General features: G+C 43.4%; 1 protein-coding gene across 3 annotated transcripts in view; it reads left to right on the forward strand.

The window, feature by feature from the left end:
- The window catches only part of LOC149455377 (uncharacterized), a 110,738-nt gene extending 84,131 nt beyond the window's left edge, over positions 1-26,607 (forward strand). For all 3 annotated transcript variants that reach the window (XM_089686204.1, XM_089686205.1, XM_089686206.1), the window contains exon 3: positions 25,607-26,607. In XM_089686204.1, the coding sequence (XP_089542330.1) occupies positions 25,607-26,175 (569 nt within the window). In that variant the 3' untranslated portion in view covers positions 26,176-26,607. The remainder of the gene's footprint in view (positions 1-25,606) is intronic.
- The last annotated feature ends 438 nt before the right edge of the window (positions 26,608-27,045 follow it).

Consider the following 27,045-nt stretch of genomic DNA (forward strand, 5'->3'; position numbering starts at 1 on the left):
CTTCTTTTCATTCTTCTTTTCATTCTTCTTTTCATTCTTCTTTTCATTCTTCTTCTCATTCTTCTTTTCATTCTTCTTCTTCTTTTCATTCTTCTTTTCATTCTTCTCATTCGTCTTTTCATGAAGAAGAAAAGAAGAATGAGAAGAATGAAAAGAAGAATGAAAAGAAGAAGAAGAAGAATGAAAAGAAGAATGAGAAGAAGAATGAAAAGAAGAATGAAAAGAAGAATGAGAAGAATGAAAAGAAGAATGAGAAGAATTAAAAGAATAATGAAAAGAAGAATGAGAAGAATGAAAAGAAGAAGAAGAATGAAAAGAAGAATGAAAAGAAGAAGAAGAAGAATGAAAAGAAGAAGAAGAAGAATGAAAAGAAGAATGAAAAGAAGAAGAAGAATGAAAAGAAGAAGAAGAAGAAGAAGAAGAATGAAAAGAAGAATGAAAAAGAAGAAGAAGAATGAAAAGAAGAAGAAGAATGAAAAGAAGAATGAGAAGAATGAAAGGATTCTTCTTCTTCTTCTTTTCATTCTTCTTTTCATTCTTCTTCTTCTTTTCATTCTTCTTCTTCTTCTTCTCATTCTTCTCATTCTTCTTTTCATTCTTCTTCTTCTTTTCATTCTTCTCATTCTTCTTTTCATTCTTCTTCTCATTCTTCTTTTCATTCTTCTTCTTCTTTTCATTCTTCTTTTCATTCTTCTTCTCATTCTTCTTTTCATGAAGAAGAAAAGAAGAATGAGAAGAATGAAAAGAAGAATGAAAAGAAGAAGAAGAAGAATGAAAAGAAGAATGAGAAGAAGAATGAAAAGAAGAATGAAAAGAATAATGAGAAGAATGAAAAGAAGAATGAAAAGAAGAAGAAGAAGAATGAAAAGAAGAAGAAGAATGAAAAGAAGAAGAAGAAGAATGAAAAGAAGAATGAAAAGAAGAAGAAGAATGAAAAGAAGAAGAAGAATGAAAAGAAGAATGAAAAGAAGAAGAAGAATGAAAAGAAGAAGAAGAAGAATGAAAAGAAGAATGAAAAGAAGAATGTGAAGAATGAAAAGAAGAATGAAAAGAAGAATGTGAAGAATGAAAAGATTCTTCTTCTTTTTTTCATTCTTCTTTTCATTCTTCTTCTTCTTCTTTTCATTCTTCTCATTCTTCTTTTCATTCTTCTTCTCATTCTTCTTTTCATTCTTCTTCTTCTTTTCATTCTTTTTTTCATTCTTCTCATTCTTCTTTTCGTTCTTCTTTTCATTCTTCTTCTCATTCTTCTTTTCATGAAGAAGAAAAGAAGAATGAGAAGAATGAAAAGAAGAAGAATGAAAAGAAGAATGAGAAGAAGAATGAAAAGAAGAATGAAAAGAAGAATGAAAAGAAGAAGAATGAAAAGAAGAAGAAGAAGGAAAAGAAGAAGAAGAAGAATGAAAAGAAGAATGAAAAGAAGAAGAAGAATGAAAAGAAGAAGAAGAAGAATGAAAAGAAGAATGAGAAGAATGAAAAGAAGAATGAGAAGAATGAAAAGAAGAAGAAGAATGAAAAGAAGAATGAAAAGAAGAAGAAGAATGAAAAGAAGAAGAAGAAGAATGAAAAGAAGAATGAAAAGAAGAAGAAGAAGAATGAAAAGAAGAATGAAAAGAAGAATGAGAAGAATGAAAAGATTCTTCTTCTTCTTCTTTTCATTCTTCTTTTCATTCTTCTTTTCATTCTTCTCATTCTTCTTTTCATTCTTCTCATTCTTCTTCTCATTCTTCTTTTCATTCTTCTTCTCATTCTTCTTTTCATTCTTCTTCTTCTTTTCATTCTTCTTTTCATTCTTCTCATTCTTCTTTTCATTCTTCTTTTCATTCTTCTTCTCATTCTTCTTTTCATTCTTCTTCTTCTTTTCATTCTTCTTTTCATTCTTCTTCTTCTTCTTTTCATTCTTCTTCTTTTCATTCTTCTTTTCATTCTTCTCATTCTTCTTTTCATTCTTCTCATTCTTCTTCTCATTCTTCTTTTCATTCTTCTTCTCATTCTTCTTTTCATTCTTCTTCTTCTTTTCATTCTTCTTTTCATTCCTCTCATTCTTCTTTTCATTCTTCTTCTCATTCTTCTTTTCATGAAGAAGAAAAAAAGAATGAGAAGAATGAAAAGAAGAATGAAAATAAGAAGAAGAATGAATAGAAGAATGAGAAGAAGAATGAAAAGAAGAATGAAAAGAAGAATGAGAAGAATGAAAAGAAGAATGAAAAGAAGAAGTATTCCAGTACAGCAAAAAGTGTATCTGCAGAGAGCTCCGCTATTTCTGACAGTTCTCTGACAGTTCCTTCACATTTACAGCGGTTGAAACATTGTATCTATTTCCGAATAAAAACATCTGTATCCTAAATGGAAACAAATAGATACAATGTTTCAACCGCTGTACATGTGAAGGAACTGTCAGAGAACTGTCAGAAATAGCAGAGCTCTCTGCATGGACACTTTTGCCGGCTGATCGGGAAAAATCCGATTCACGCACCCGAAGTATGCTAATATTCGGATTCGGATTTTTCCTGAAATTCGAAACGAATTCCACTTCGCCTGGTTCGATTCGCTCATCTCTAGTTGCTTCCACAAATTTCTAGAGGATTCAAATTTGCGGCCTTTTCATTCCACAGTTCATATGGAATGCTCCTGGTAGTTGATTTTGGAGACAGCATGCAGTCATAATTGCTTCCCCCCAGTATGTGGTTGGCAATCTGCATCAAACAGCATAGTTCTTCCACTCTCATATTCTTTCTTCCACTCTCACATTCATTCCTTCTGCATCCCTATTTTGTGTTGGATTGCATGGTACAGTAGCTTGAAATATTATGCCATGCTTTCTGAGAATCACCTGTGTATCAACTGCATATTCAGTTAAATTGTCTGTGGGCAATACACTCTGCATTTTGCCAAATTTGTTGCTTACCTAAGCCAAATACTGTTCAAGTTTCTCTAGTATTTTACTTTTGTTGTGTAATAGATATAGTGTAGTATACCTGGAGTAATCATCTACAAAAATGAGAAAATACCTCTTCTTTCTGGGAGCCAATTTTTTCCATTGGACCACAAAAATCTGAATAAATTAAGTGCAGAAGGGTTTTTTTTTAGCTTTGCTGTTACTTTGCTTTGGCTTTTCTTGTCATTTGTTCTTTTATACTGCTGGTGCATTTATATTTGCATAGTCATTCAGTTAATTTCTTAATTATATCAGGACTTCTGTGCCCAAGTCATCTGTGCCATCTGTGAATGCAGTTTGAATGTTTTCTCCCTTTGGCAGTATTAACCAACGCACTGCAGTTAAGCTGATACAGTTCATCTGTAATTTTAGCCTTTGCAAGTAAGTTATCCTCTTTTGTGATGACACAACTGTCACCTTGTAAGTTCATTACATTGCCTTGTTTTGTGAGCTTCTTCACCGCCAAATTAGTTTCAAGAACAGGGACATACAGGACATTTTTTACAGGTATCTTTTTGGCAACCATCTCCTATTCCTTCTGATTCCATAATTTGTTCATTGGCTGTGGTGATTTTTTTTTTTTTCTGTTTTACTCTGGTCAAGGTGAATATTGACATTTCTGTGATTTGTCATGTGATTTTTAGATTGAAAAACATATTCATTATCTGACGTAAAATCAGTTTCTTACTTCACACTTTTGGCCTTTTGCAGTTTAACTTGTTTTTGCATTCTAGCTTTCCAGATTCTGCAATCTGCTTTTAAATAGCCTTGTTTTTTGCACACAAAGAATTCACGTTTCTTGTTGCATGTTACAGTTTTTATTCCTATTTTTCATCTTTAAAGCAGACTCTGCGATAGAAGCACTGTCACTATTAATGCTTTCTGTTTTAAGCTTATATTCATCCATAAGCTTTTCCTTAACATATTTCAATGTCATTTAATCACCTGGATGTGCATCAAGAGCTGTGACAAGCATTTCATAACTTTCTGGTAAACCACTAAGTAATAGTGCTGTAATATGAAAATGTTAAATTTCTTCTTATACTTCTCAGGCGTTCGACCATTTCCAAGGTGTGCCTTATGTAATCCTGCATATCCTGGCCTTTTGATCGTCTTCTATGCTAAGAGTTTTCTGGAGTTTCTCTGTCTATTCATCTGAAGGATTCTCTGGCCTGAATTAATTTATACATTTCCACGTACCTTCTCTTATTAGCATAATTTTCATCATGAATTTCCAAGACTGGTAGTTCTGGTTTGTCAGATTTGCAAATGAAAGGTTTGCTTCAGCTGTGTTACTGGCCATTTTATTTTTTTCTGCTGCAGGTCTCTTTCTGTTGTTGTATCTCACATTTACATGCTGTAGCAGGATGTGACTGGGATTCCTATGCTTCTGGGCCCATAACCTGTTAGAAATTCTGTATATAGCCTTACAGAACAGACAGTGAACAGTTCACATGTGCTTTTCTGCTTCACTGCAACAAGGAAACAGGAAACTTTATACAGAGAAAACATATAGTGTTTACCATAGATGCAGCTGCACATTTTTAAATAAAACACTGCCATCTACTGGTTGAAGAAGATATCACTACTGAATACTGATGTAGTTGTTGCACAAAATACATGAACATGGTATCCAACAGCCCGCTACAATGATCTGTCATCTGATGTGTTTGGTAAACACAGCTGATGACAGACCGGGCTGCAGCGCGATCTGTAGCAAATGTGCAAGGCGTGGGACTGGCAGTGCTCCCACTCCACCATCTTTTTATCTATAGGCCAGGTGGGAGGTGGTTAAATTTAATCAGCAAAATTTTAGAACCTACAATATTCTTTTATTTAATGATCCAAATAACAATAACACAAGAGTAAAATAACTCCTTATATTTCAGTATTGAAGGTGTGGACACCTGCAGATCCAAACATGACCGATTAGTAGGGTTTGAGTTCCCTGACAGTTATACATTATAAAGTGTCTCAAATGCTGGTAGGTAACTTGTATTGTAATAATATAAAACAGATCGCATTGGCGGCAAGACTTATTCAATGTACAATGAAGACTATAAATTAATCATCAGCAGACATCTTCACATGACAGACCACTGAGGCCATTCACATCAGCAGTGGGATTTAAGCAATGCCTTTTGTACACATTTTATCCTTGTTATCCTTGTTATATTCTTGTTATCTGTGTTATATATATATATAGTACATTATAGTCAATTTATCTTCATACAGGAGGAGGCCAGTTTACACGTGTTTTATTTAATACTTGGCCAAGATAATTTGAAATTTTATTTACATTTTATTGTTATTTGAAACATTAACACCTTCCTGAAGCCACCTCCCGGCCCTTGAGGAGGATCTAAATACCAGGAGGCGGGCATTCGAATCATGTGACTGCTGTGATTGGCTGTCGCAGCGGTCACATGGCCAGAAAGCTCCTGGTCGTAAGTATGCATCGAGAGGATTCTGGTACACATTTGTTACTGCCTGCGCGCTCCCAGCACAGTAAAGTGTTTCTATAGGGCCGCATATATTTGGCCGCTAGGAGTTAAAGCCCACCTGCCAAGAGGCTGCATATATATGTACAGTCAGTAGGAAGAGTTTAGAGAATATTGTGGGATTTAATATTTGGCAGTTTCAATTTAATTACACCTTCCCTCTTTTCCTTACCAGGTTAGTGGTGTTGAGCCCGCAATTTTTTATCTTTTGTTTTTTCTAATTAATAAGGTACCAATGTCCTTTATGATTTTGTGATTAGTAATCATGCTTTGCCATGGAAAGAAGAGGACAGGCACAGGAAGGGATGGGATGCCACAGTGGAGTAACTAGGTGTAATGGGACACCATAGCAAAAGGAACCCCTGCTTCTCTACTCTTCATATCAACTGCAAAACCTCTAGCACAGCGGTCTCCAAACTGCTGTCTACAGGCTGAATGTGGCTCTTTGGTTGCCTTTATCTGTCCCTTGAGGCATTATTCCTCCTAGTGATATGAAGCATTAATCCTCCCATTGATATGCAGCACTATTTTTCCCTACTGACACCAACAATGAAGCACCATTCCTTCCACTGACAGCAAAGATGGAGAATTCCTCCCATTGACCACCAAGCTTGGAGTATTGCTTACTCGCCATTGGGGCCTTTTCTACTCCCATTGGCCACATTCCTGGCCCACAAAATCAGTAAACTGACCCTTTCTTTAGAAAGTTTGGTGACCCCTGCTCTAGGTTGCATGGATAAGGATGTTATTTAACCGCCTCCCACCCGTCATATAAGGAAATGATAGACAGGCGGCGGTTCTCTCATTCTGGGAGGACGTCATATGACGTCCTCCCACTCTAACTGCTTGTGTGCCCCCCCGGGGCATGCAGCGCAGCGATCGGTGGTGCACTGTGTCCAAGGGACACAGTGGATCACCGATCAGTGGAAAGATTTGATGATGTGGGCTCTGTAATGTGATCAGCTGTGTTTAATCACAGCTGATCGCATGTAAATAAGGAAATGCCGGTTATTATCGGCATTCCCCTCCTTATGAACTGTCACGCTGACAACTCGTGAGGAGAGGAGAGCCAGTAAATGACATTCCTCAGAGGGGACATCTACACTGATCATCAGGGCACTGATGATCAGAGTAGCCCCATCAGTGCCACCTGTCAGTGCTCATCAATGCCACCTGTCAGTGGCCATCAGTGCACATCAATGCCACATTTCAGTGCCTACCAGTGCACATCAATGCCACATATCAGTGCCCATCTTAGCTTCCCTTCAGTGCCACCTATCAGTGCCGTCTATGAGTCCTGCCAATCAGTGCCACCTATTAGTGCCTATCAGTGCCAGTCAGTGCTGCCCATCAGTGCTCCCTAGCAGTGTCATATATGTGAGTACTGCCTTTCAGTGCCCATCAGTGATGTCTGTCAATGCCCACCAGGGGTAGAATTGCCTGGTAGACAAGTAGTTAAACAAGCCTGTTTTACTTGGTGAGAGCAACATTGCTATTTACCTCATTTAGCTGTGTTTGATATGCCATTGGGTCTGTGCTGAACCAGTTTTACCAATATCTACAGTTACCATTAAGCATTGTGAAGTGCACGGGAATTCTTTACATATAACTACCATTTGATGTTTTGTGTATTGTGAGAAGTAGAGATGAGCGAAGTATTCAAAAATTCGATTCGGCTGATTCGGCGAATTCGAGGAATAAATTCGATTCGATGCGAATATATTCGCTGCGAATTTAACTTATAAAAGGGTGTTTCTAGGCTTCAGAGAGCCTTTATATTAGTGCAGAACACTGTACCTTTAATTTAAATGCCCTTGGAGTCTGCTGGGGAAGAGAAAAAATACTGTCAGTCAGTATGACATGCAGATGAGTGCCGTCGATCTTAGAATCACCGCACACTTCACTCATTTGGGCAGTCACGGGGCCAAAACCAGAGTGTGGAGCCACAGTGTGGCGGTAGAGGCAGCAGCAATGGGAGGCCATACAGCACCCTATGACAAAAATGGAACCCACCAGCAGTGTGAGGAGACCTGAAAGTGGCACATGGCAGAGTGTGGCGATGGAGACAGCAGCAATGGGAGGCCGTACAGGGACCCATGAGACACTCTGGACCTGGCAGCAGCATGAGGAGGCGGTACGGGGGCCCATGGCAGATTACGGGCCTGGCAGCAGCAATGGGAGGCCCGTAATCTGCCAGCACCCTATGACAAAATGGACAGCACCAGCAGTGTGAGGAGACCTGAAAGTGGGACATGGCAGAGTGTGGCGATGGAGACAGCAGCAATGGGAGGCCGTACAGGGACCCATGAGACACTGTGGACCTGGCAGCAGCATGAAGAGGCGATACGGGGGCCCATGGCCGATTACGGGCCTGGCAGCAGCAATGGGAGGCCCGTAATCTGCCAGCACCCTATGACAAAATGGAACACACCAGCAGTGTGAGGAGACCTGAAAGTGGCACATGGCAGAGTGTGGCGATGGAGACAGCAGCAATGGGAGGCCGTACAGGGACCCATGAGAGACTCTGGACCTGGCAGCAGCATGAGGAGGCGGTACGGGGGCCCATGGCAGATTACGGGCCTGGCAGCAGCAATGGGAGGCCCGTAATCTGCCAGCACCCTATGACAAAATTGAACACACCAGCAGTGTGAGGAGACCTGAAAGTGGCACATGGCAGAGTGTGGCAATGGAGACAGCAGCAATGGGAGGCTGTACAGGGACCCATGAGACACTGTGGACCTGGCAGCAGCATGAGGAGGCGGTACGGGGGCCCATGGCAGATTACGGGCCTGGCAGCAGCAATGGGAGGCCTGTAATCTGCCAGCACCCTATGACAAAATGGAACACACCAGCAGTGTGAGGAAACCTGAAAGTGGCACATGGCAGAGTGTGGCGATGGAGACAGCAGCAATGGGAGGCCGTACAGGGACCCATGAGAGACTCTGGACCTGGCAGCAGCATGAGGAGGCGGTACGGGGGCCCATGGCAGATTACGGGCCTGGCAGCAGCAATGGGAGGCCCGTAATTTGCCAGCACCCTATGACAAAATTGAACACACCAGCAGTGTGAAGAAACCTGAAAGTGGCACATGGCAGAGTGTGGCGATGGAGACAGCAGCAATGGGAGGCCGTACAGGGACCCATGAGAGACTCTGGACCTGGCAGCAGCATGAGGAGGCGGTACGGGGGCCCATGGCAGATTACGGGCCTGGCAGCAGCAATGGGAGGCCCGTAATCTGCCAGCACCCTATGACAAAATTGAACACACCAGCAGTGTGAGGAGACCTGAAAGTGGCACATGGCAGAGTGTGGCGATGGAGACAGCAGCAATGGGAGGCCGTACAGGGACCCATGAGAGACTCTGGACCTGGCAGCAGCATGAGGAGGCGGTACGGAGGCCCATGGCAGATTACGGGCCTGGCAGCAGCAATGGGAGGCCCGTAATCTGCCAGCACCCTATGACAAAATTGAACACACCAGCAGTGTGAAGAAACCTGAAAGTGGCACATGGCAGAGTGTGGCGATGGAGACAGCAGCAATGGGAGGCCGTACAGGGACCCATGAGAGACTCTGGACCTGGCAGCAGCATGAGGAGGCGGTACGGGGGCCCATGGCAGATTACGGGCCTGGCAGCAGCAATGGGAGGCCCGTAATCTGCCAGCACCCTATGACAAAATTGAACACACCAGCAGTGTGAGGAGACCTGAAAGTGGCACATGGCAGAGTGTGGCGATGGAGACAGCAGCAATGGGAGGCCGTACAGGGACCCATGAGAGACTCTGGACCTGGCAGCAGCATGAGGAGGCGGTACGGAGGCCCATGGCAGATTACGGGCCTGGCAGCAGCAATGGGAGGCCCGTAATCTGCCAGCACCCTATGACAAAATTGAACACACCAGCAGTGTGAGGAGACCTGAAAGTGGCACATGGCAGAGTGTGGCGATGGAGACAGCAGCAATGGGAGGCCGTACAGGGACCCATGAGACACTGTGGACCTGGCAGCAGCATGAGGAGGCGGTACGGGGGCCCATGGCAGATTACGGGCCTGGCAGCAGCAATGGGAGGCCCGTAATCTGCCAGCACCCTATGACAAAATTGAACACACCAGCAGTGTGAGGAAACCTGAAAGTGGCACATGGCAGAGTGTGGCGATGGAGACAGCAGCAATGGGAGGCCGTACAGGGACCCATGAGAGACTATGGACCTGGCAGCAGCATGAGGAGGCGGTACGGGGGCCCATGGCAGATTACGGGCCTGGCAGCAGCAATGGGAGGCCCGTAATCTGCCAGCACCCTATGACAAAATTGAACACACCAGCAGTGTGAGGAGACCTGAAAGTGGCACATGGCAGAGTGTGGCGATAGAGACAGCAGCAATGGGAGGCCGTACAGGGACCCATGAGAGACTCTGGACCTGGCAGCAGCATGAGGAGGCGGTACGGGGGCCCATGGCAGATTACAGGCCTGGCAGCAGCAATGGGAGGCCCGTAATCTGCCAGCATCCTATGACAAAATTGAACACACCAGCAGTGTGAGGAAACCTGAAAGTGGCACATGGCAGAGTGTGGCGATGGAGACAGCAGCAATGGGAGGCCTTACAGGGACCCATGAGACACTGTGGACCTGGCAGCAGCATGAGGAGGCGGTACGGGGGCCCATGGCAGATTACGGGCCTGGCAGCAGCAATGGGAGGCCCGTAATCTGCCAGCACCCTATGACAAAATGGAACACACCAGCAGTGTGAGGAGACCTGAAAGTGGCACATGGCAGAGTGTGGCGATGGAGACAGCAGCAATGGGAGGCCGTACAGGGACCCATGAGAGACTCTAGACCTGGCAGCAGCATGAGGAGGCGGTACGGGGGCCCATGGCAGATTACGGGCCTGGCAGCAGCAATGGGAGGCCCGTAATCTGCCAGCACCCTATGACAAAATTGAACACACCAGCAGTGTGAGGAGACCTGAAAGTGGCACATGGCAGAGTGTGGCGATGGAGACAGCAGCAATGGGAGGCCGTACAGGGACCCATGAGACACTGTGGACCTGGCAGCAGCATGAGGAGGCGGTACGGGGGCCCATGGCAGATTACGGGCCTGGCAGCAGCAATGGGAGGCCCGTAATCTGCCAGCACCCTATGACATGGCTGGGGCAGGCAGAACCACCGTATCTTTATCACGGTTTTCCCAGGCCACCGAATGGCGATGCTGCATATGCTGACGCAACGCTGTAGTCCCAACATGGGCCCCCTGGCCACACTTGACTTTCTAGCCACATAGTCGACATACGGCTACGTTTACTTCCTCGGGCGGCTTGACGAAAAATTGCCACACCGCCGAGTAGGAAACTTTGCCCCCGATACTCCTCACTGGCTGACTGCTACTTCCTCCGTGCACACCGGCACCACTACTGGCCGTGGTGGTAGGCTGCAGTGGAGCTGGTGCTCTACTCCGTGGCCGTTTGCCTCCACTGACACTGCTGCGACCCTGCTGCCTCCTGGGCAACCCACCGACTGTTTTGCTCACTGCCAAGCTGCCACCCTCTTCTCCTGATGATGCGAAGCAATAGCCTGATGACGACGAGGCTGCCAAGTGCGATCAGCCTCATCATCATCAATTAGGGTCTCCGCCTCACTACTAGCCCCCTCGGCTGCGTGTGGGTCAGGAGACAGACCTGTCTCTAGACCGGCTACCGAGCCACTCTCCTCGCCACTACTTCTTCGCCTGGCTGCTGAAGAGGCGGATGTCTCCCCCCGTTCCTGACCGCCCTCTGTTAGCTCTTCCTCACTGTACAGTGGGGCTGAGCCCACAGCATGCGATACTTCGCTTGGTGAGGGAACCCCAAAGGACAGGGGCAGGTCGAGGACACGTGATTTCAGTGGGCTTGCTCCCGGACCATGCCAACTAACGGTTGTGTCTGACGTACCCACCGACCGTTGGCTGTAGGTGTCAGAGGTGACCTGGGAAGAGGAAGACGACTGAGCCAACCAATCGATGACGGCAGGGTTGTCGGTGGAGACACGACCGCTGGATGACACCGGGAGCACTGGCCTCTGGCTGCGACTGCCTTGACCCCTTCCTCTGCTGCCACGTCTGCTCGCTCCTAAAACATTGCCTCCTCTGCAACTCCTCTGCGTGTTGTCTGACATACTCTTTAATTAAACGATTCTGTGTCCCTGAGTAACAATTCTGTGTCCCTCAGTAACAATTCTGTGTCTGTCCCTGAGTAACAATTCTGTGTCCCTGAGTAACAATTCTGTGTCCCTCAGTAACAATTCTGTGTCCCTCAGTAACAATTCTGTGTCTGTCCCTGAGTAACAATTCTGTGTCCCTCAGTAACAATTCTGTGTCCCTGAGTAACAATTCTGTGTCCCTGAGTAACAATTCTGTGTCCCTGAGTAACAATTCTGTGTCCCTCAGTAACAATTCTGTGTCTGTCCCTGAGAAACAATTCTGTGTCCCTCAGTAACAATTCTGTGTCCCTCAGTAATAATTCTGTGTCTGTCCCTGAGTAACAATTCTGTGTCCCTCAGTAACAATTCTGTGTCCCTCAGTAACAATTCTGTGTCCCAGAGTAACAATTCTGTGTCCCTGAGTAACAATTCTGTGTCCCTCAGTAACAATTCTGTGTCCCTCAGTAACAATTCTGTGTCTGTCCCTGAGTAACAATTCTGTGTCCCTCAGTAACAATTCTGTGTCCCTCAGTAACAATTCTGTGTCTGTCCCTGAGTAACAATTCTGTGTCCCTGAGTAACAATTCTGTGTCCCTCAGTAACAATTCTGTGTCCCTCAGTAACAATTCTGTGTCCCTCAGTAACAATTCTGTGTCTGTCCCTGAGTAACAATTCTGTGTCCCTCAGTAACAATTCTGTGTCCCTCAGTAACAATTCTGTGTCTGTCCCTGAGTAACAATTCTGTGTCCCTGAGTAACAATTCTGTGTCCCTGAGTAACAATTTTGTGTCCCTCAGTAACAATTCTGTGTCCCTCAGTAACAATTCTGTGTCTGTCCCTGAGTAACAATTCTGTGTCACTGAGTAACAATTCGGTGTCCCTCAGTAACAATTCGGTGTCCCTCAGTAACAATTCTGTCCCTCAGTAACAATTCTGTGTCCCTCAGTAAAAATTCTGTATCCCTCAATAACAATTCTGTGTCTGTCCCTGAGTAACAATTCTGTGTCTGTCCCTGAGTAACAATTCTGTGTCTGTCCCTGAGTAACAATTCTGTGTCTGTCCCTGAGTAACAATTCTGTGTCCCTCAGTAACAATTCTGTGTCCCTCAGTAACAATTCTGCGTCCCTCAGTAACAATTCTGTGTCTGTCCCTGAGTAACAATTCTGTGTCTGTCCCTGAGTAACAATTATGTGTCTTTCCCTGAGTAACAATTCTGTGTCCCTCAGTAACAATTCTGTGTCCCTCAGTAACAATTCTGTGTCCCTGAGTAACAATTCTGTGTCTGTCCCTGAGTAACAATTCTGTGTCTGTCCCTGAGTAACAATTCGGTGTCTGTCCCTGAGTAACAATTCTGTGTCTGTCCCTGAGTAACAATTCTGTGTCCCTCAGTAACAATTCTGTGTCCCTCAGTAACAATTCTGTGTCTGTCCCTGAGTAACAATTCGGTGTCTGTCCCTGAGTAACAATTCTGTGTCTGTCCCTGAGTAACAATTCTGTGTCCCTCAGTAACAATTCTGTGTCCCTCAGTAACAATTCTGTGTCCCTGAGTAACAATTCTGTGTCTGTCCCTGAGTAACAATTCTGTGTCTGTCCCTGAGTAACAATTCTGTGTCCCTCAGTAACAATTCTGTGTCCCTCAATAACAATTCTGTGTCCCTCAGTAACAATTCTGTGTCCCTCAGTAACAATTCTGTGTCTGTCCCTGAGTAACAATTCTGTGTCTGTCCCTGAGTAACAATTCTGTGTCTGTCCCTGAGTAACAATTCTGTGTCCCTCAGTAACAATTCTGTGTCTGTCCCTGAGTAACAATTCTGTGTCTGTCCCTGAGTAACAATTCTGTGTCCCTAAGTAACGGTTCTGTGTCCCTAAGTAACGGTTCTGTGGCCCTAAGTAACGGTTATTTGGCCCTAAGTAACGGTTCTGTGTCCCTAAGTAACAATTCTGTGTCCCTCAGTAACAATTCTGTGTCCCTCAGTAACAATTCTGTGTCTGTCCCTGAGTAACAATTCTGTGTCTGTCCCTGAGTAACAATTCTGTGTATGTCCCTGAGTAACAATTCTGTGTCCCTCAGTAACAATTCTGTGTCCCTCAGTAACAATTCTGTGTCTGTCCCTGAGTAACAATTCTGTGTCTGTCCCTGAGTAACAATTCTGTGTCTGTCCCTGAGTAACAATTCTGTGTCTGTCCCTGAGTAACAAATCTATGTCCCTGAGTAACAATTCTGTGTCCCTCAGTAACAATTCTGTGTCCCTCAGTAACAATTTTTTTCCCTCAGTAACAATTCTGTGTCTGTCCCTGAGTAACAATTCTGTGTCTGTCCCTGAGTAACAATTCTGTGTCTGTCTCTGAATAACAATTCTGTGTCTGTCCCTGAGTAACAATTCTGTGTTTCCTTGAATAACAATTCTGTGTCCCTCAGTAACAATTCTGTGTCCCTCAGTAACAATTCTGTGTCTGTCCCTGAGTAACAGTTCTGTGTCCCTGAGTAACAATTCTGTGTCCCTGAGTAACAATTCTGTGTCCCTGAGTAACAATTCTGTGTCCCTCAGTAACAATTCTGTGTCTGTCCCTGAGTAACAATTCTGTGTCCCTGAGTAACAATTCTGTGTCCCTCAGTAACAATTCGGTGTCCCTCAGTAACAATTCTGTCCCTCAGTAACAATTCTGTGTCCCTCAGTAACAATTCTGTGTCCCTCAGTAACAATTCTGTGTCTGTCCCTGAGTAACAATTCTGTGTCTGTCCCTGAGTAACAATTCTGTGTCTGTCCCTGAGTAACAATTCTGTGTCACTCAGTAACAATTCTGTGTCCCTCAGTAACAATTCTGTGTCCCTCAGTAACAATTCTGTGTCTGTCCCTGAGTAACAATTCTGTGTCTGTCCCTGAGTAACAATTCTGTGTCTGTCCCTGAATAACAATTCTGTGTCTGTCCCTGAGTAACAATTCTGTGTTTCCTTGAGTAACAATTCTGTGTCCCTCAGTAACAATTCTGTGTCCCTCAGTAACAATTCTGTGTCCCTGAGTAACAATTCTGTGTCTGTCCCTGAGTAACAATTCTGTGTCTTTCCCTGAGTAACAATTCTGTGTCCCTGAGTAACAATTCTGTGTCCCTCAGTAACAATTCTGTGTCCCTCAGTAACAATTCTGTGTCTGTCCCTGAGTGACAATTCTGTGTCTGTCCCTGAGTAACAATTCTGTGTCTGTCCCTGAGTAACAATTCTGTTTCCCTGAGTAACAATTCTGTGTCCCTCAGTAACAATTCTGTGTCCCTCAGTAACAATTCTGTGTCCCTCAGTAACAATTCTGTGTCTGTCCCTGAGTAACAATTCTGTGTCTGTCCCTGAGTAACAATTCTGTGTCTGTCCTTGAGTAACAATTCTGTGTCTGTCCCTGAGTAACAATTCTGTGTTTCCTTGAGTAACAATTCTGTGTCCCTCAGTAACAATTCTCTGTCCCTCAGTAACAATTCTGTGTCTGTCCCTCAGTAACAATTCTGTGTCTGTCCCTGAGTAACAATTCGGTGTCTGTCCCTGAGTAACAATTCTGTGTCTGTCCCTGAGTAACAATTCTGTGTCCCTCAGTAACAATTCTGTGTCCCTCAGTAACAATTCTGTGTCCCTCAGTAACAATTCTGTGTCTGTCCCTGAGTAACAATTCTGTGTCTGTCCCTGAGTAACAATTCTGTGTCTGTCCCTGAGTAACAATTCTGTGTCCCTCAGTAACAATTCTGTGTCCCTCAATAACAATTCTGTGTCCCTCAGTAACAATTCTGTGTCCCTCAGTAACAATTCTGTGTCTGTCCCTGAGTAACAATTCTGTGTCTGTCCCTGAGTAACAATTCTGTGTCTGTCCCTGAGTAACAATTCTGTGTCCCTCAGTAACAATTCTGTGTCCCTCAGTAACAATTCTGTGTCTGTCCCTGAGTAACAATTCTGTGTCTGTCCCTGAGTAACAATTCTGTGTCCCTAAGTAACGGTTCTGTGTCCCTAAGTAACGGTTCTGTGGCCCTAAGTAACGGTTATTTGGCCCTAAGTAACGGTTCTGTGTCCCTAAGTAACAATTCTGTGTCCCTCAGTAACAATTCTGTGTCCCTCAGTAACAATTCTGTGTCTGTCCCTGAGTAACAATTCTGTGTCTGTCCCTGAGTAACAATTCTGTGTATGTCCCTGAGTAACAATTCTGTGTCCCTCAGTAACAATTCTGTGTCCCTCAGTAACAATTCTGTGTCTGTCCCTGAGTAACAATTCTGTGTCTGTCCCTGAGTAACAATTCTGTGTCTGTCCCTGAGTAACAATTCTGTGTCTGTCCCTGAGTAACAAATCTATGTCCCTGAGTAACAATTCTGTGTCCCTCAGTAACAATTCTGTGTCCCTCAGTAACAATTTTTTTCCCTCAGTAACAATTCTGTGTCTGTCCCTGAGTAACAATTCTGTGTCTGTCCCTGAGTAACAATTCTGTGTCTGTCCCTGAATAACAATTCTGTGTCTGTCCCTGAGTAACAATTCTGTGTTTCCTTGAATAACAATTCTGTGTCCCTCAGTAACAATTCTGTGTCCCTCAGTAACAATTCTGTGTCTGTCCCTGAGTAACAGTTCTGTGTCCCTGAGTAACAATTCTGTGTCCCTGAGTAACAATTCTGTGTCCCTGAGTAACAATTCTGTGTCCCTCAGTAACAATTCTGTGTCTGTCCCTGAGTAACAATTCTGTGTCCCTGAGTAACAATTCTGTGTCCCTGAGTAACAATTCTGTGTCCCTCAGTAACAATTCGGTGTCCCTCAGTAACAATTCTGTCCCTCAGTAACAATTCTGTGTCCCTCAGTAACAATTCTGTGTCCCTCAGTAACAATTCTGTGTCTGTCCCTGAGTAACAATTCTGTGTCTGTCCCTGAGTAACAATTCTGTGTCTGTCCCTGAGTAACAATTCTGTGTCACTCAGTAACAATTCTGTGTCCCTCAGTAACAATTCTGTGTCCCTCAGTAACAATTCTGTGTCTGTCCCTGAGTAACAATTCTGTGTCTGTCCCTGAGTAACAATTCTGTGTCTGTCCCTGAATAACAATTCTGTGTCTGTCCCTGAGTAACAATTCTGTGTTTCCTTGAGTAACAATTCTGTGTCCCTCAGTAACAATTCTGTGTCCCTCAGTAACAATTCTGTGTCTGTCCCTGAGTAACAATTCTGTGTCCCTGAGTAACAATTCTGTGTCTGTCCCTGAGTAACAATTCTGTGTCTTTCCCTGAGTAACAATTCTGTGTCCCTGAGTAACAATTCTGTGTCCCTCAGTAACAATTCTGTGTCCCTCAGTAACAATTCTGTGTCTGTCCCTGAGTGACAATTCTGTGTCTGTCCCTGAGTAACAATTCTGTGTCTGTCCCTGAGTAACAATTCTGTTTCCCTGAGTAACAATTCTGTGTCCCTCAGTAACAATTCTGTGTCCCTCAGTAACAATTCTGTGTCCCTCAGTAACAATTCTGTGTCTGTCCCTGAGTAACAATTCTGTGTCTGTCCTTGAGTAACAATTCTGTGTCTGTCCCTGAGTAACAATTCTGTGTTTCCTTGAGTAACAATTCTGTGTCCCTCAGTAACAATTCTCTGTCCCTCAGTAACAATTCTGTGTCTGTCCCTGAGTAACAATTCTGTGTCCCTGAGTAACAATTCTATGTCCCTCAGTAACAATTCAGTGTCCTTCAGTAACAATTCTGTGTCTATCCCTGAGTAACAATTCTGTGTCTGTCCCTGACTAACAATTCTGTGTCTGTCCCTGAGTAACAATTCTGTGTCTGTCCCTGAGTAACAATTCTGTGTTTCCTTGAGTAACAATTCTGTGTCCCTCAGTAACAATTTTGTGTCCCTCAGTAACAATTCTGTGTCTGTCCCTAAGTAACAATTCTGTGTCCCTGAGTAACAATTCTGTGTCTTTCCCTGAGTAACAATTCTGTGTCTGTCCCTGAGTAATAATTCTGTGTCCCTTAGTAACAATTCTGTGTCCCTCAGTAACAATTCTGTGTCCCTCAGTAACAATTCTGTGTCTGTCCCTGAGTAACAATTCTGTGTCTGTCCCTGAGTAACAATTCTGTGTCTGTCCCTGAATAACAATTCTGTGTCTGTCCCTGAGTAACAATTCTGTGTTTCCTTGAGTAACAATTCTGTGTCCCTCAGTAACAATTCTGTGTCCCTCAGTAACAATTCTGTGTCTGTCCCTGAGTAACAATTCTGTGTCCCTGAGTAACAATTCTGTGTCTGTCCCTGAGTAACAATTCTGTGTCTTTCCCTGAGTAACAATTCTGTGTCCCTGAGTAACAATTCTGTGTCCCTGAGTAACAATTCTGTGTCCCTCAGTAACAATTCGGTGTCCCTCAGTAACAATTCTGTCCCTCAGTAACAATTCTGTGTCCCTCAGTAGCAATTCTGTGTCCCTCAGTAACAATTCTGTGTCTGTCCCTGAGTAACAATTCTGTGTCTGTCCCTGAGTAACAATTCTGTGTCTGTCCCTGAGTAACAATTCTGTGTCACTCAGTAACAATTCTGTGTCCCTCAGTAACAATTCTGTGTCTGTCCCTGAGTAACAATTCTATGTCTGTCCCTGAGTAACAATTCTGTGTCTGTCCCTGAATAACAATTCTGTGTCTGTCCCTGAGTAACAATTCTGTGTTTCCTTGAGTAACAATTCTGTGTCCCTCAGTAACAATTCTGTGTCCCTCAGTAACAATTCTGTGTCTGTCCTTGAGTAACAATTCTGTGTCTGTCCCTGAGTAACAATTCTGTGTTTCCTTGAGTAACAATTCTGTGTCCCTGAGTAACAATTCTGTGTCCCTGAGTAACAATTCTGTGTCCCTCAGTAACAATTCGGTGTCCCTCAGTAACAATTCTGTCCCTCAGTAACAATTCTGTGTCCCTCAGTAACAATTCTGTGTCCCTCAGTAACAATTCTGTGTCTGTCCCTGAGTAACAATTCTGTGTCTGTCCCTGAGTAACAATTCTGTGTCACTCAGTAACAATTCTGTGTCCCTCAGTAACAATTCTGTGTCCCTCAGTAACAATTCTGTGTCTGTCCCTGAGTAACAATTCTGTGTCTGTCCCTGAGTAACAATTCTGTGTCTGTCCCTGAATAACAATTCTGTGTCTGTCCCTGAGTAACAATTCTGTGTTTCCTTGAGTAACAATTCTGTGTCCCTCAGTAACAATTCTGTGTCCCTCAGTAACAATTCTGTGTCTGTCCCTGAGTAACAATTCTGTGTCCCTGAGTAACAATTCTGTGTCTGTCCCTGAGTAACAATTCTGTGTCTTTCCCTGAGTAACAATTCTGTGTCCCTGAGTAACAATTCTGTGTCCCTCAGTAACAATTCTGTGTCCCTCAGTAACAATTCTGTGTCTGTCCCTGAGTGACAATTCTGTGTCTGTCCCTGAGTGACAATTCTGTGTCTGTCCCTGAGTAACAATTCTGTTTCCCTGAGTAACAATTCTGTGTCCCTCAGTAACAATTCTGTTTCCCTCAGTAACAATTCTGTGTCCCTCAGTAACAATTCTGTGTCTGTCCCTGAGTAACAATTCTGTGTCTGTCCCTGAGTAACAATTCTGTGTCTGTCCTTGAGTAACAATTCTGTGTCTGTCCCTGAGTAACAATTCTGTGTTTCCTTGAGTAACAATTCTGTGTCCCTCAGTAACAATTCTCTGTCCCTCAGTAACAATTCTGTGTCTGTCCCTGAGTAACAATTCTGTGTCCCTGAGTAACAATTCTATGTCCCTCAGTAACAATTCAGTGTCCCTCAGTAACAATTCTGTGTCTGTCCCTGAGTAACAATTCTGTGTCTGTCCCTGACTAACAATTCTGTGTCTGTCCCTGAGTAACAATTCTGTGTCTGTCCCTGAGTAACAATTCTGTGTTTCCTTGAGTAACAATTCTGTGTCCCTCAGTAACAATTTTGTGTCCCTCAGTAACAATTCTGTGTCTGTCCCTAAGTAACAATTCTGTGTCCCTGTGTAACAATTCTGTGTCTTTCCCTGAGTAACAATTCTGTGTCTGTCCCTGAGTAACAATTCTGTGTCCCTGAGTAACAATTCTGTGTCCCTCAGTAACAATTCTGTGTCCCTCAGTAACAATTCTGTGTCTGTCCCTGAGTAACAATTCTGTGTCTGTCCCTGAGTAACAATTCTGTGTCCCTGAGTAACAATTCTGTGTCTGTCCCTGAGTAACAATTCTGTGTCTGTCCCTGAATAACAATTCTGTGTCTGTCCCTGAGTAACAATTCTGTGTTTCCTTGAGTAACAATTCTGTGTCCCTCAGTAACAATTCTGTGTCCCTCAGTAACAATTCTGTGTCTGTCCCTGAGTAACAATTCTGTGTCCCTGAGTAACAATTCTGTGTCTGTCCCTTAGTAACAATTCTGTGTCTTTCCCTGAGTAACAATTCTGTGTCCCTGAGTAACAATTCTGTGTCCCTCAGTAACAATTCTGTGTCCCTCAGTAACAATTCTGTGTCTGTCCCTGAGTGACAATTCTGTGTCTGTCCCTCAGTAACAATTCTGTGTCTGTCCCTGAGTAACAATTCTGTTTCCCTGAGTAACAATTCTGTGTCCCTCAGTAACAATTCTGTGTCCCTCAGTAACAATTCTGTGTCTGTCCCTGAGTAACAATTCTGTGTCTGTCCCTGAGTAACAATTCTGTGTCTGTCCTTGAGTAACAATTCTGTGTCTGTCCCTGAGTAACAATTCTGTGTTTCCTTGAGTAACAATTCTGTGTCCCTCAGTAACAATTCTCTGTCCCTCAGTAACAATTCTGTGTCTGTCCCTGAGTAACAATTCTGTGTCCCTGAGTAACAATTCTATGTCCCTCAGTAACAATTCAGTGTCCCTCAGTAACAATTCTGTGTCTGTCCCTGAGTAACAATTCTGTGTCTGTCCCTGACTAACAATTCTGTGTCTGTCCCTGAGTAACAATTCTGTGTCTGTCCCTGAGTAACAATTCTGTGTTTCCTTGAGTAACAATTCTGTGTCCCTCAGTAACAATTTTGTGTCCCTCAGTAACAATTCTGTGTCTGTCCCTAAGTAACAATTCTGTGTCCCTGAGTAACAATTCTGTGTCTTTCCCTGAGTAACAATTCTGTGTCTGTCCCTGAGTAACAATTCTGTGTCCCTGAGTAACAATTCTGTGTCCCTCAGTAACAATTCTGTGTCCCTCAGTAACAATTCTGTGTCCCTCAGTAACAATTCTGTGTCTGTCCCTGAGTAACAATTCTGTGTCTGTCCCTGAGTAACAATTCTGTGTCCCTGAGTAACAATTCTGTGTCCCTCAGTAACAATTCTGTGTCCCTCAGTAACAATTCTGTGTCTGTCCCTGAGTAACAATTCTATGTCTGTCCCTGAGTAACAATTCTGTGTCTGTCCCTGAGTAACAATTCTGTGTCCCTGAGTAACAATTCTGTGTCCCTGAGTAACAATTCTGTGTCTCTCAGTAACAATTCTGTGTCCCTCAGTAACAATTCTGTGTCCCTCAGTAACAATTCTGTGTCTGTCCCTGAGTAATAATTCTGTGTCTGTCCCTGAGTAACAATTCTGTGTCCCTCAGTAACAATTCTGTGTCCCTCAGTAACAATTCTGTGTCTGTCCCTGAGTAACAATTCTGTGTCTGTCCCTGAGTAACAATTCTGTGTATGTCCCTGAGTAACAATTCTGTGTCCCTCAGTAACAATTCTGTGTCCCTCAGTAACAATTCTGTGTCTGTCCCTGAGTAACAATTCTATGTCTGTCCCTGAGTAACAATTCTGTGTCTGTCCCTGAGTAACAATTCTGTGTCCCTAAGTAACGGTTCTGTGTCCCTAAGTAACGGTTCTGTGTCCCTAAGTAACGGTTCTTTGTCCCTAAGTAACGATTGTGTGTCCCTAAGTAACGGTTCTGTGTCCCTAAGTAACGGTTCTGTGTCCCTAAGTAACGGTTCTGTGGCCCTAAGTAACGGTTTCTGTGTCCCTAAGTAACGGTTCTGTGTCCCTAAGTAACGGTTCTGTGGCCCTAAGTAACGGTTCTGTGTCCCTAAGTAACGGTTCTGTGTCCCTAAGTAACGATTCTGTGTCCCTAAGTAACGGTTCTGTGTCCCTAAGTAACGATTCTGTGTCCCTAAGTAACGGTTCTGTGTCCCTAAGTAACGGTTCTGTGTCCCTAAGTAACGGTTCTGTGTCCCTAAGTAACGATTCTGTGGCCCTAACTCTCTCCCTCAATACAGACAGGTCTGCCTCTCTTGAATGACTGGAGGCTAATGGAGAATTCTAAAATGGCCGCAATTTATAGCTCGACCATTACACAGTGCTGGCTGGCTGGCTGCTGATTGGCTTATGCGATCACATGTCATGAATGAATGCATAATGGGTCAGCGCGCCTTGTCTGCGCGCCTTCCCAGAGATTCCCGCTCCGTCGCCGCACATGTCGCCGCCATTTTTGGAAAAATTTCGATTCGCGCATCCGAAGTCTGCTAATTTTCGGATTCGGCGCGAATCGAAATTTTCCTAATATTCGAAACGAATTCCACTTCGCCAAGTTCGATTCGCTCATCTCTAGTGAGAAGATTTATTATTTATTTATTTATTTTAGGTATTTCTATACTGCAGACAATTTCCACAGTGCTTTACATACTGTACATTTTCAACAGTCTTTGCCCTTAGGAGCTTAAAATTTACAGTACCTATCATATATGTAAAACTCACATACTAGGGCCAGTTTAAACTGGAACAAATTAACCTACCAGCTTGTCTGTGGGAGGAAACTTGCACAAACACAGGGGGAGCATGCAGACTCCATGCAGATAGTGACCTCACCAGGATCCCAACTAGGGGCTCTAGTGCTGCAGTACATGGAGGAAACTCACACAAGCACAGGAGAACATGCAAACAAGCACACAACAAATGTTATGAATTAAGTATATATTAAACAACCTAAACATACATGTCCAACGTCCTAAAAACACCTAATCTTTGTGAAGAACAAATACATATTTAATACATACTCTACTATATATACAATTCTAAGGTTAAAGGAATTACATTGTCTTTTTGACTCTGTTAAGCAATATTTAGTTGGTTGTATTCTGCTGTGCCTTTATTTGTAACTCCTATATGTAATCGTAGTCACTGCATGCTTTTTTGTCCAACTTCATACAGAAGCTTTATAAAAAAAGGAATGAATATCTTTTAGTGACATGCCTTTATTTACATATGTAGCGCTACCACCGCAGGAGCTGCTGGTTATGTCGGAGCTTCTGTTCTTACCTTGACCCTGGCGAAGATCTCAGCACCACTGACACCTTGGGTATACATTTAAAAAGGGTTTATATTAGTGAGTTCTGCTAATACTTTCTGGTCACCCTGCATTGTATCTGTAGAAGCAGGACTTCATTCCTAGGAGGGGGGCCCCCTTTAAGCTCATGTTGGCTCCCGGGCAGCTTGTGGCAATGATCCAATGAATGATGGCTTCTGCGACAGCGGATCAGCTTTTTGCGGCAGCGATCAGCTAGTGTGTTTCTGTTCTTGGTCCCTGGAGACTCCAGCAGTAGGCCTCTAGACGGAACTTGACCACAACAATCTGTGACTCTAGCTTAGTCCTGCTGATCTTCCCACTCTCTTGAATTGACAGGCCATGGTTTCAATGCAGTGCAAAATCTCTAGAGTAACTGTCTCCTCAGCTCTATCTCTCTCTGCAACAGGACCCACCTCTGTTCACACACCCGCGGCTATCTCCCAACTGCACTGCACTTTCCCAGGCTTTTATATTTATCTGGCCCCTCCTGCCTCCAGGCTGAGTCTTGTAGTTTCCTCTCTCTGTAGTTTAAATGGCACCTCCTGTAGCTTGCTTTAGCCTGCTTTTCACTTTTTACACCTGTAGGCAGATGCAGTCTGCTTCCTCTAGTATAGGTGACTCTAGACCAGAGCAGTATCAGAGCCTGGAGAGGAAGTCAGGAGAAACTTGGTTTCTATGTAGTTTCTAGGTTGCTGGAGGCAGTGTTCTGGCTGGCTTTGCTGCATCCAGGTCACCTCTGGCAGCCATATTTGGGTCAGCAAATTCTTTATAAGTCCCTGTCCCCAAGTTTTGATGCACATTTTGTCAAATGGCTAGAGTAGGGAAAGAACACCCACCTGTCAGGGAAAGTGATAGCGGTAGGGAAAGGTTCCAGATGAATAGGGACAGGCTAGGGACTCACAGTCCTGTACTATAGCCTCCCCTTTGGGTCTGGACTGGCTAGGCCACATTCCGCCATCTGAGGACAGACACTGTCGGTGTATCTTTACCTGCTGCCTCTCTTCCTTGAACTGAGTGTTACCCTAAGCATGGGGTGTTTGTAGTTGGCATTCTCTGTATTACAAGTTCTGAGTTTATCTGCAATTGGACTCTGTGTCTTTACTGCTGCCGCACCCCGCTGCACCTACCCACATGCCTACTAGAGATTACAGAGCAGAATGTTTGTAACAGGTGTAGTTTGTGCAAACCTCAGTAGCTCAAGCTGAAATTTACACATATAAGATATGAATCACTTTGAGGAGTCATTCCTTTATGAGACCTCTATAGCCTAGTACACACTAATAGTTTGTTTTCATTCAATACAGTGGGCTGAACGAAAAAAACTGACAGCTCAGGAGTAGTACAGCGATCTCCCCTGCTGTGCTTTTTTGAGGAGGGGGACGCCCTCCTCCCGCCAGAACACTCCAGTCAGCACTCTCAGCCATTGGCTGAGAATGCTGATTGGAAGCTGATTGGCAGACCTTTTTTTGATCATGCCCCTTCGTCAGAAGACGGCAGAATGACTGGCTTTTGTCAGACCGGCTGCCCTACACTATTGAACTGACTGATGCCACCCGATATGCGGCCTGTGTGTACTAGGCTTTAGTCCAAAGTTTCATTTGGTCATGGACAACTGCTTCTACTACTCTGCTGTTTCTGTGGAGACACAGAGAACCCTTTGTAAGGATATTTTCACACTTGTAATCCTGTTGCTGGCCAAAAGACCCTGTGACAGGATCACTAAAATATGCAGAAAGAACATTCACCTGCTTTGCATTTGTCACTCCCTTAATAGACTCAGGAGCAAAGCTTCATTGCTCACTTTCAAAAACACTTCAGTGTAGTGTTTAAGTAGCAAGACAGTGACACATACAAGTAGGTAAGTGTTTAACCACCCTATTATGTCATCCAGAGTGATCCAGACACCAATGACTTCTCACCAGTGGCATGATCCCAAGTGTGACATCAACTAATTAAAATATAAACATAGTAAAAGTAAAAAAAAAAATAGTTGCACACCACATAAAAAAAAGAAAAATGACCATCAGTTTCATTTTAAGGCAAACTGAAGTGCAGTAGACGTTACCAAAAAAGAGACTACCATTTACTGCTGGTGTGTGACTTCCCCAGGCACCTTGACCTGCTCGTACGTTGTGGCGCACATGCATACTGGCACTCCACCTGAACTGCGCAGCAGCGCGATCCTGTGATTACAGTGCTTGGTACCCAGCGATCACATGATAACATGTAAATAAAACTGTCATGAATGGCTTCCATTCATGACATCTTGCTTTATATTGTGATACTGTGAATAGCCCACAGCTATCACATGGTACGTGAGCCAATCACAGCACCCTGTACCATGTAAACAGCTGTAGGTAATCACAGCATCACAATAGTAAACAAGCTGTCATGAATGAAACCCTTCAAGAAAGTTAAAACGATTGAGCTACTCTGATGACAGCATTTAAAAAAAAAAATTGTAAAAAAGAAAAAAAATAGTAAAAAAAATTAAAAAATGTTAAAGAAAATATATTTTCTTTTGGCATCTATGGCACATGACTGCTTTTTTTTTTTTTTTTTAATGATGATTGGTTGCCAAAGCAAACAGGTGGGATCCTACTGAAGATTTGTAGATAACAATATTGTTTCTTGCATTTGTTTCTTCAAGAATTTAAAGTAGTTTTTGTTGTTGGTAATGTATATACTTCATGTGTCATATATATTCTATAATTTTCTCTAACAGGCTTGGCACTGACAATAACTACAATTCCGAATCCAGAGGGTAAACACAGCACAGAGACACAATGCACTAATATATCTTCCCTAATACTTGTAACGCCATCAGTACACAGCTATCCAGAAGAGAACATAACTGTCTCAACAGTTCGAAGCAGGAGCCTATTAGGTATCCGAGTCATTACAGAGGTGATAAACAACGTAGAGCTGAAAAGTCTGGTTATAAATAAAACCTCTGTTGTCAATATTGAGACGAAGACCATCACCCCAAGTAAAATCTACATAAAAACGACAAATTCCATCTCACCCGCTACAATACGGGTTCTCATTGGAAGTGGAGTATCTGAAAAATTAAATAATGAGACAAGCCCTGTCGTCACTACTACTCCAAATCCAGGAAGTAACCCCTACTGCAGTAATTCAGCCCAAACCAACACCACCACCGAGACCTCGGAAATTGCTGGAGACACCTGCTCCAAAGTCACCTCTGCTTCCTCCTCCACCACCATTACCACAACTGAAGAGGTCCTTGTGCTGGGTCCAGATGGATCTTCCCAGAGCTGCACTTACTACTAACTCTGTGTGCCAAAATGAATCTTATTGCTACTTATAACACAAGCAGATAAGGCTATAGCAGGTTATTATTTTATTCTCTACTAGCAGGAATGCTAACTGAAATTCCTAAATACAATATTTACATGCATGCATTAATTGCACTATTAACACTAATCACTGTACTAAACATGTTATTTCCATAGATGTCTTGGTACTTATTGCATGACTACATTGGATTAAACTCATGCAGTTAACATGGTGAGTTTATTGCTGAATACATGAAAAAGTATAAAAAAACACAGCAGAAAGCATTTTGGATTCATATTTGAATGTGTAATGAAATGTCTGCCATTGACACCTATTGTTTTCAAGATGAAATGTTTATTTTCCTTTGTGTTTTTGTTCTGTGTTAATTCTCCTACTGGGAACAAATAAAGGGTCACTCTTGCATAACAGGTGCACTTGTTCTTTGAAAGAGCTAAATGTGTTTTCTGACCTCAACTGTTTAACTATAAAAAAGGGGGCTTAAGTGTATTTCCACTTTTGCAACCAAATTGAGATAACACCTACTTTAGATTTGTTACATGTTCTCATTCACATAGCATAACTAAAAACATTTTAAAATTCTGTTTCTCCTACTTTATGTCATAAAACATATCAAAGAAACATTCCAGGACAGTACAAACACCCCAAAATAAACCTAAATTTTCTTTTCATGCTTCCCAAATCTACTTCTTCCTTCTTTACTTTCCCATTTTGGAATGAATGTGATGTCTACATTAACCCCTTCACCTTCTCCTCCCTCTGTGTATGACTTGTACAACAATGATGCCCTGTATCTAGTGTACTATGTCCGCAGTCTCTGGTCATCTCCTGTACTGTCCGCAGTCT

Source organism: Staurois parvus, unplaced genomic scaffold, assembly GCF_062004578.1.
Source record: "Staurois parvus isolate SC_StPar_1 unplaced genomic scaffold, SC_StPar_1.0 ptg000394l, whole genome shotgun sequence".
Classification (NCBI taxonomy): domain Eukaryota; kingdom Metazoa; phylum Chordata; class Amphibia; order Anura; family Ranidae; genus Staurois; species Staurois parvus.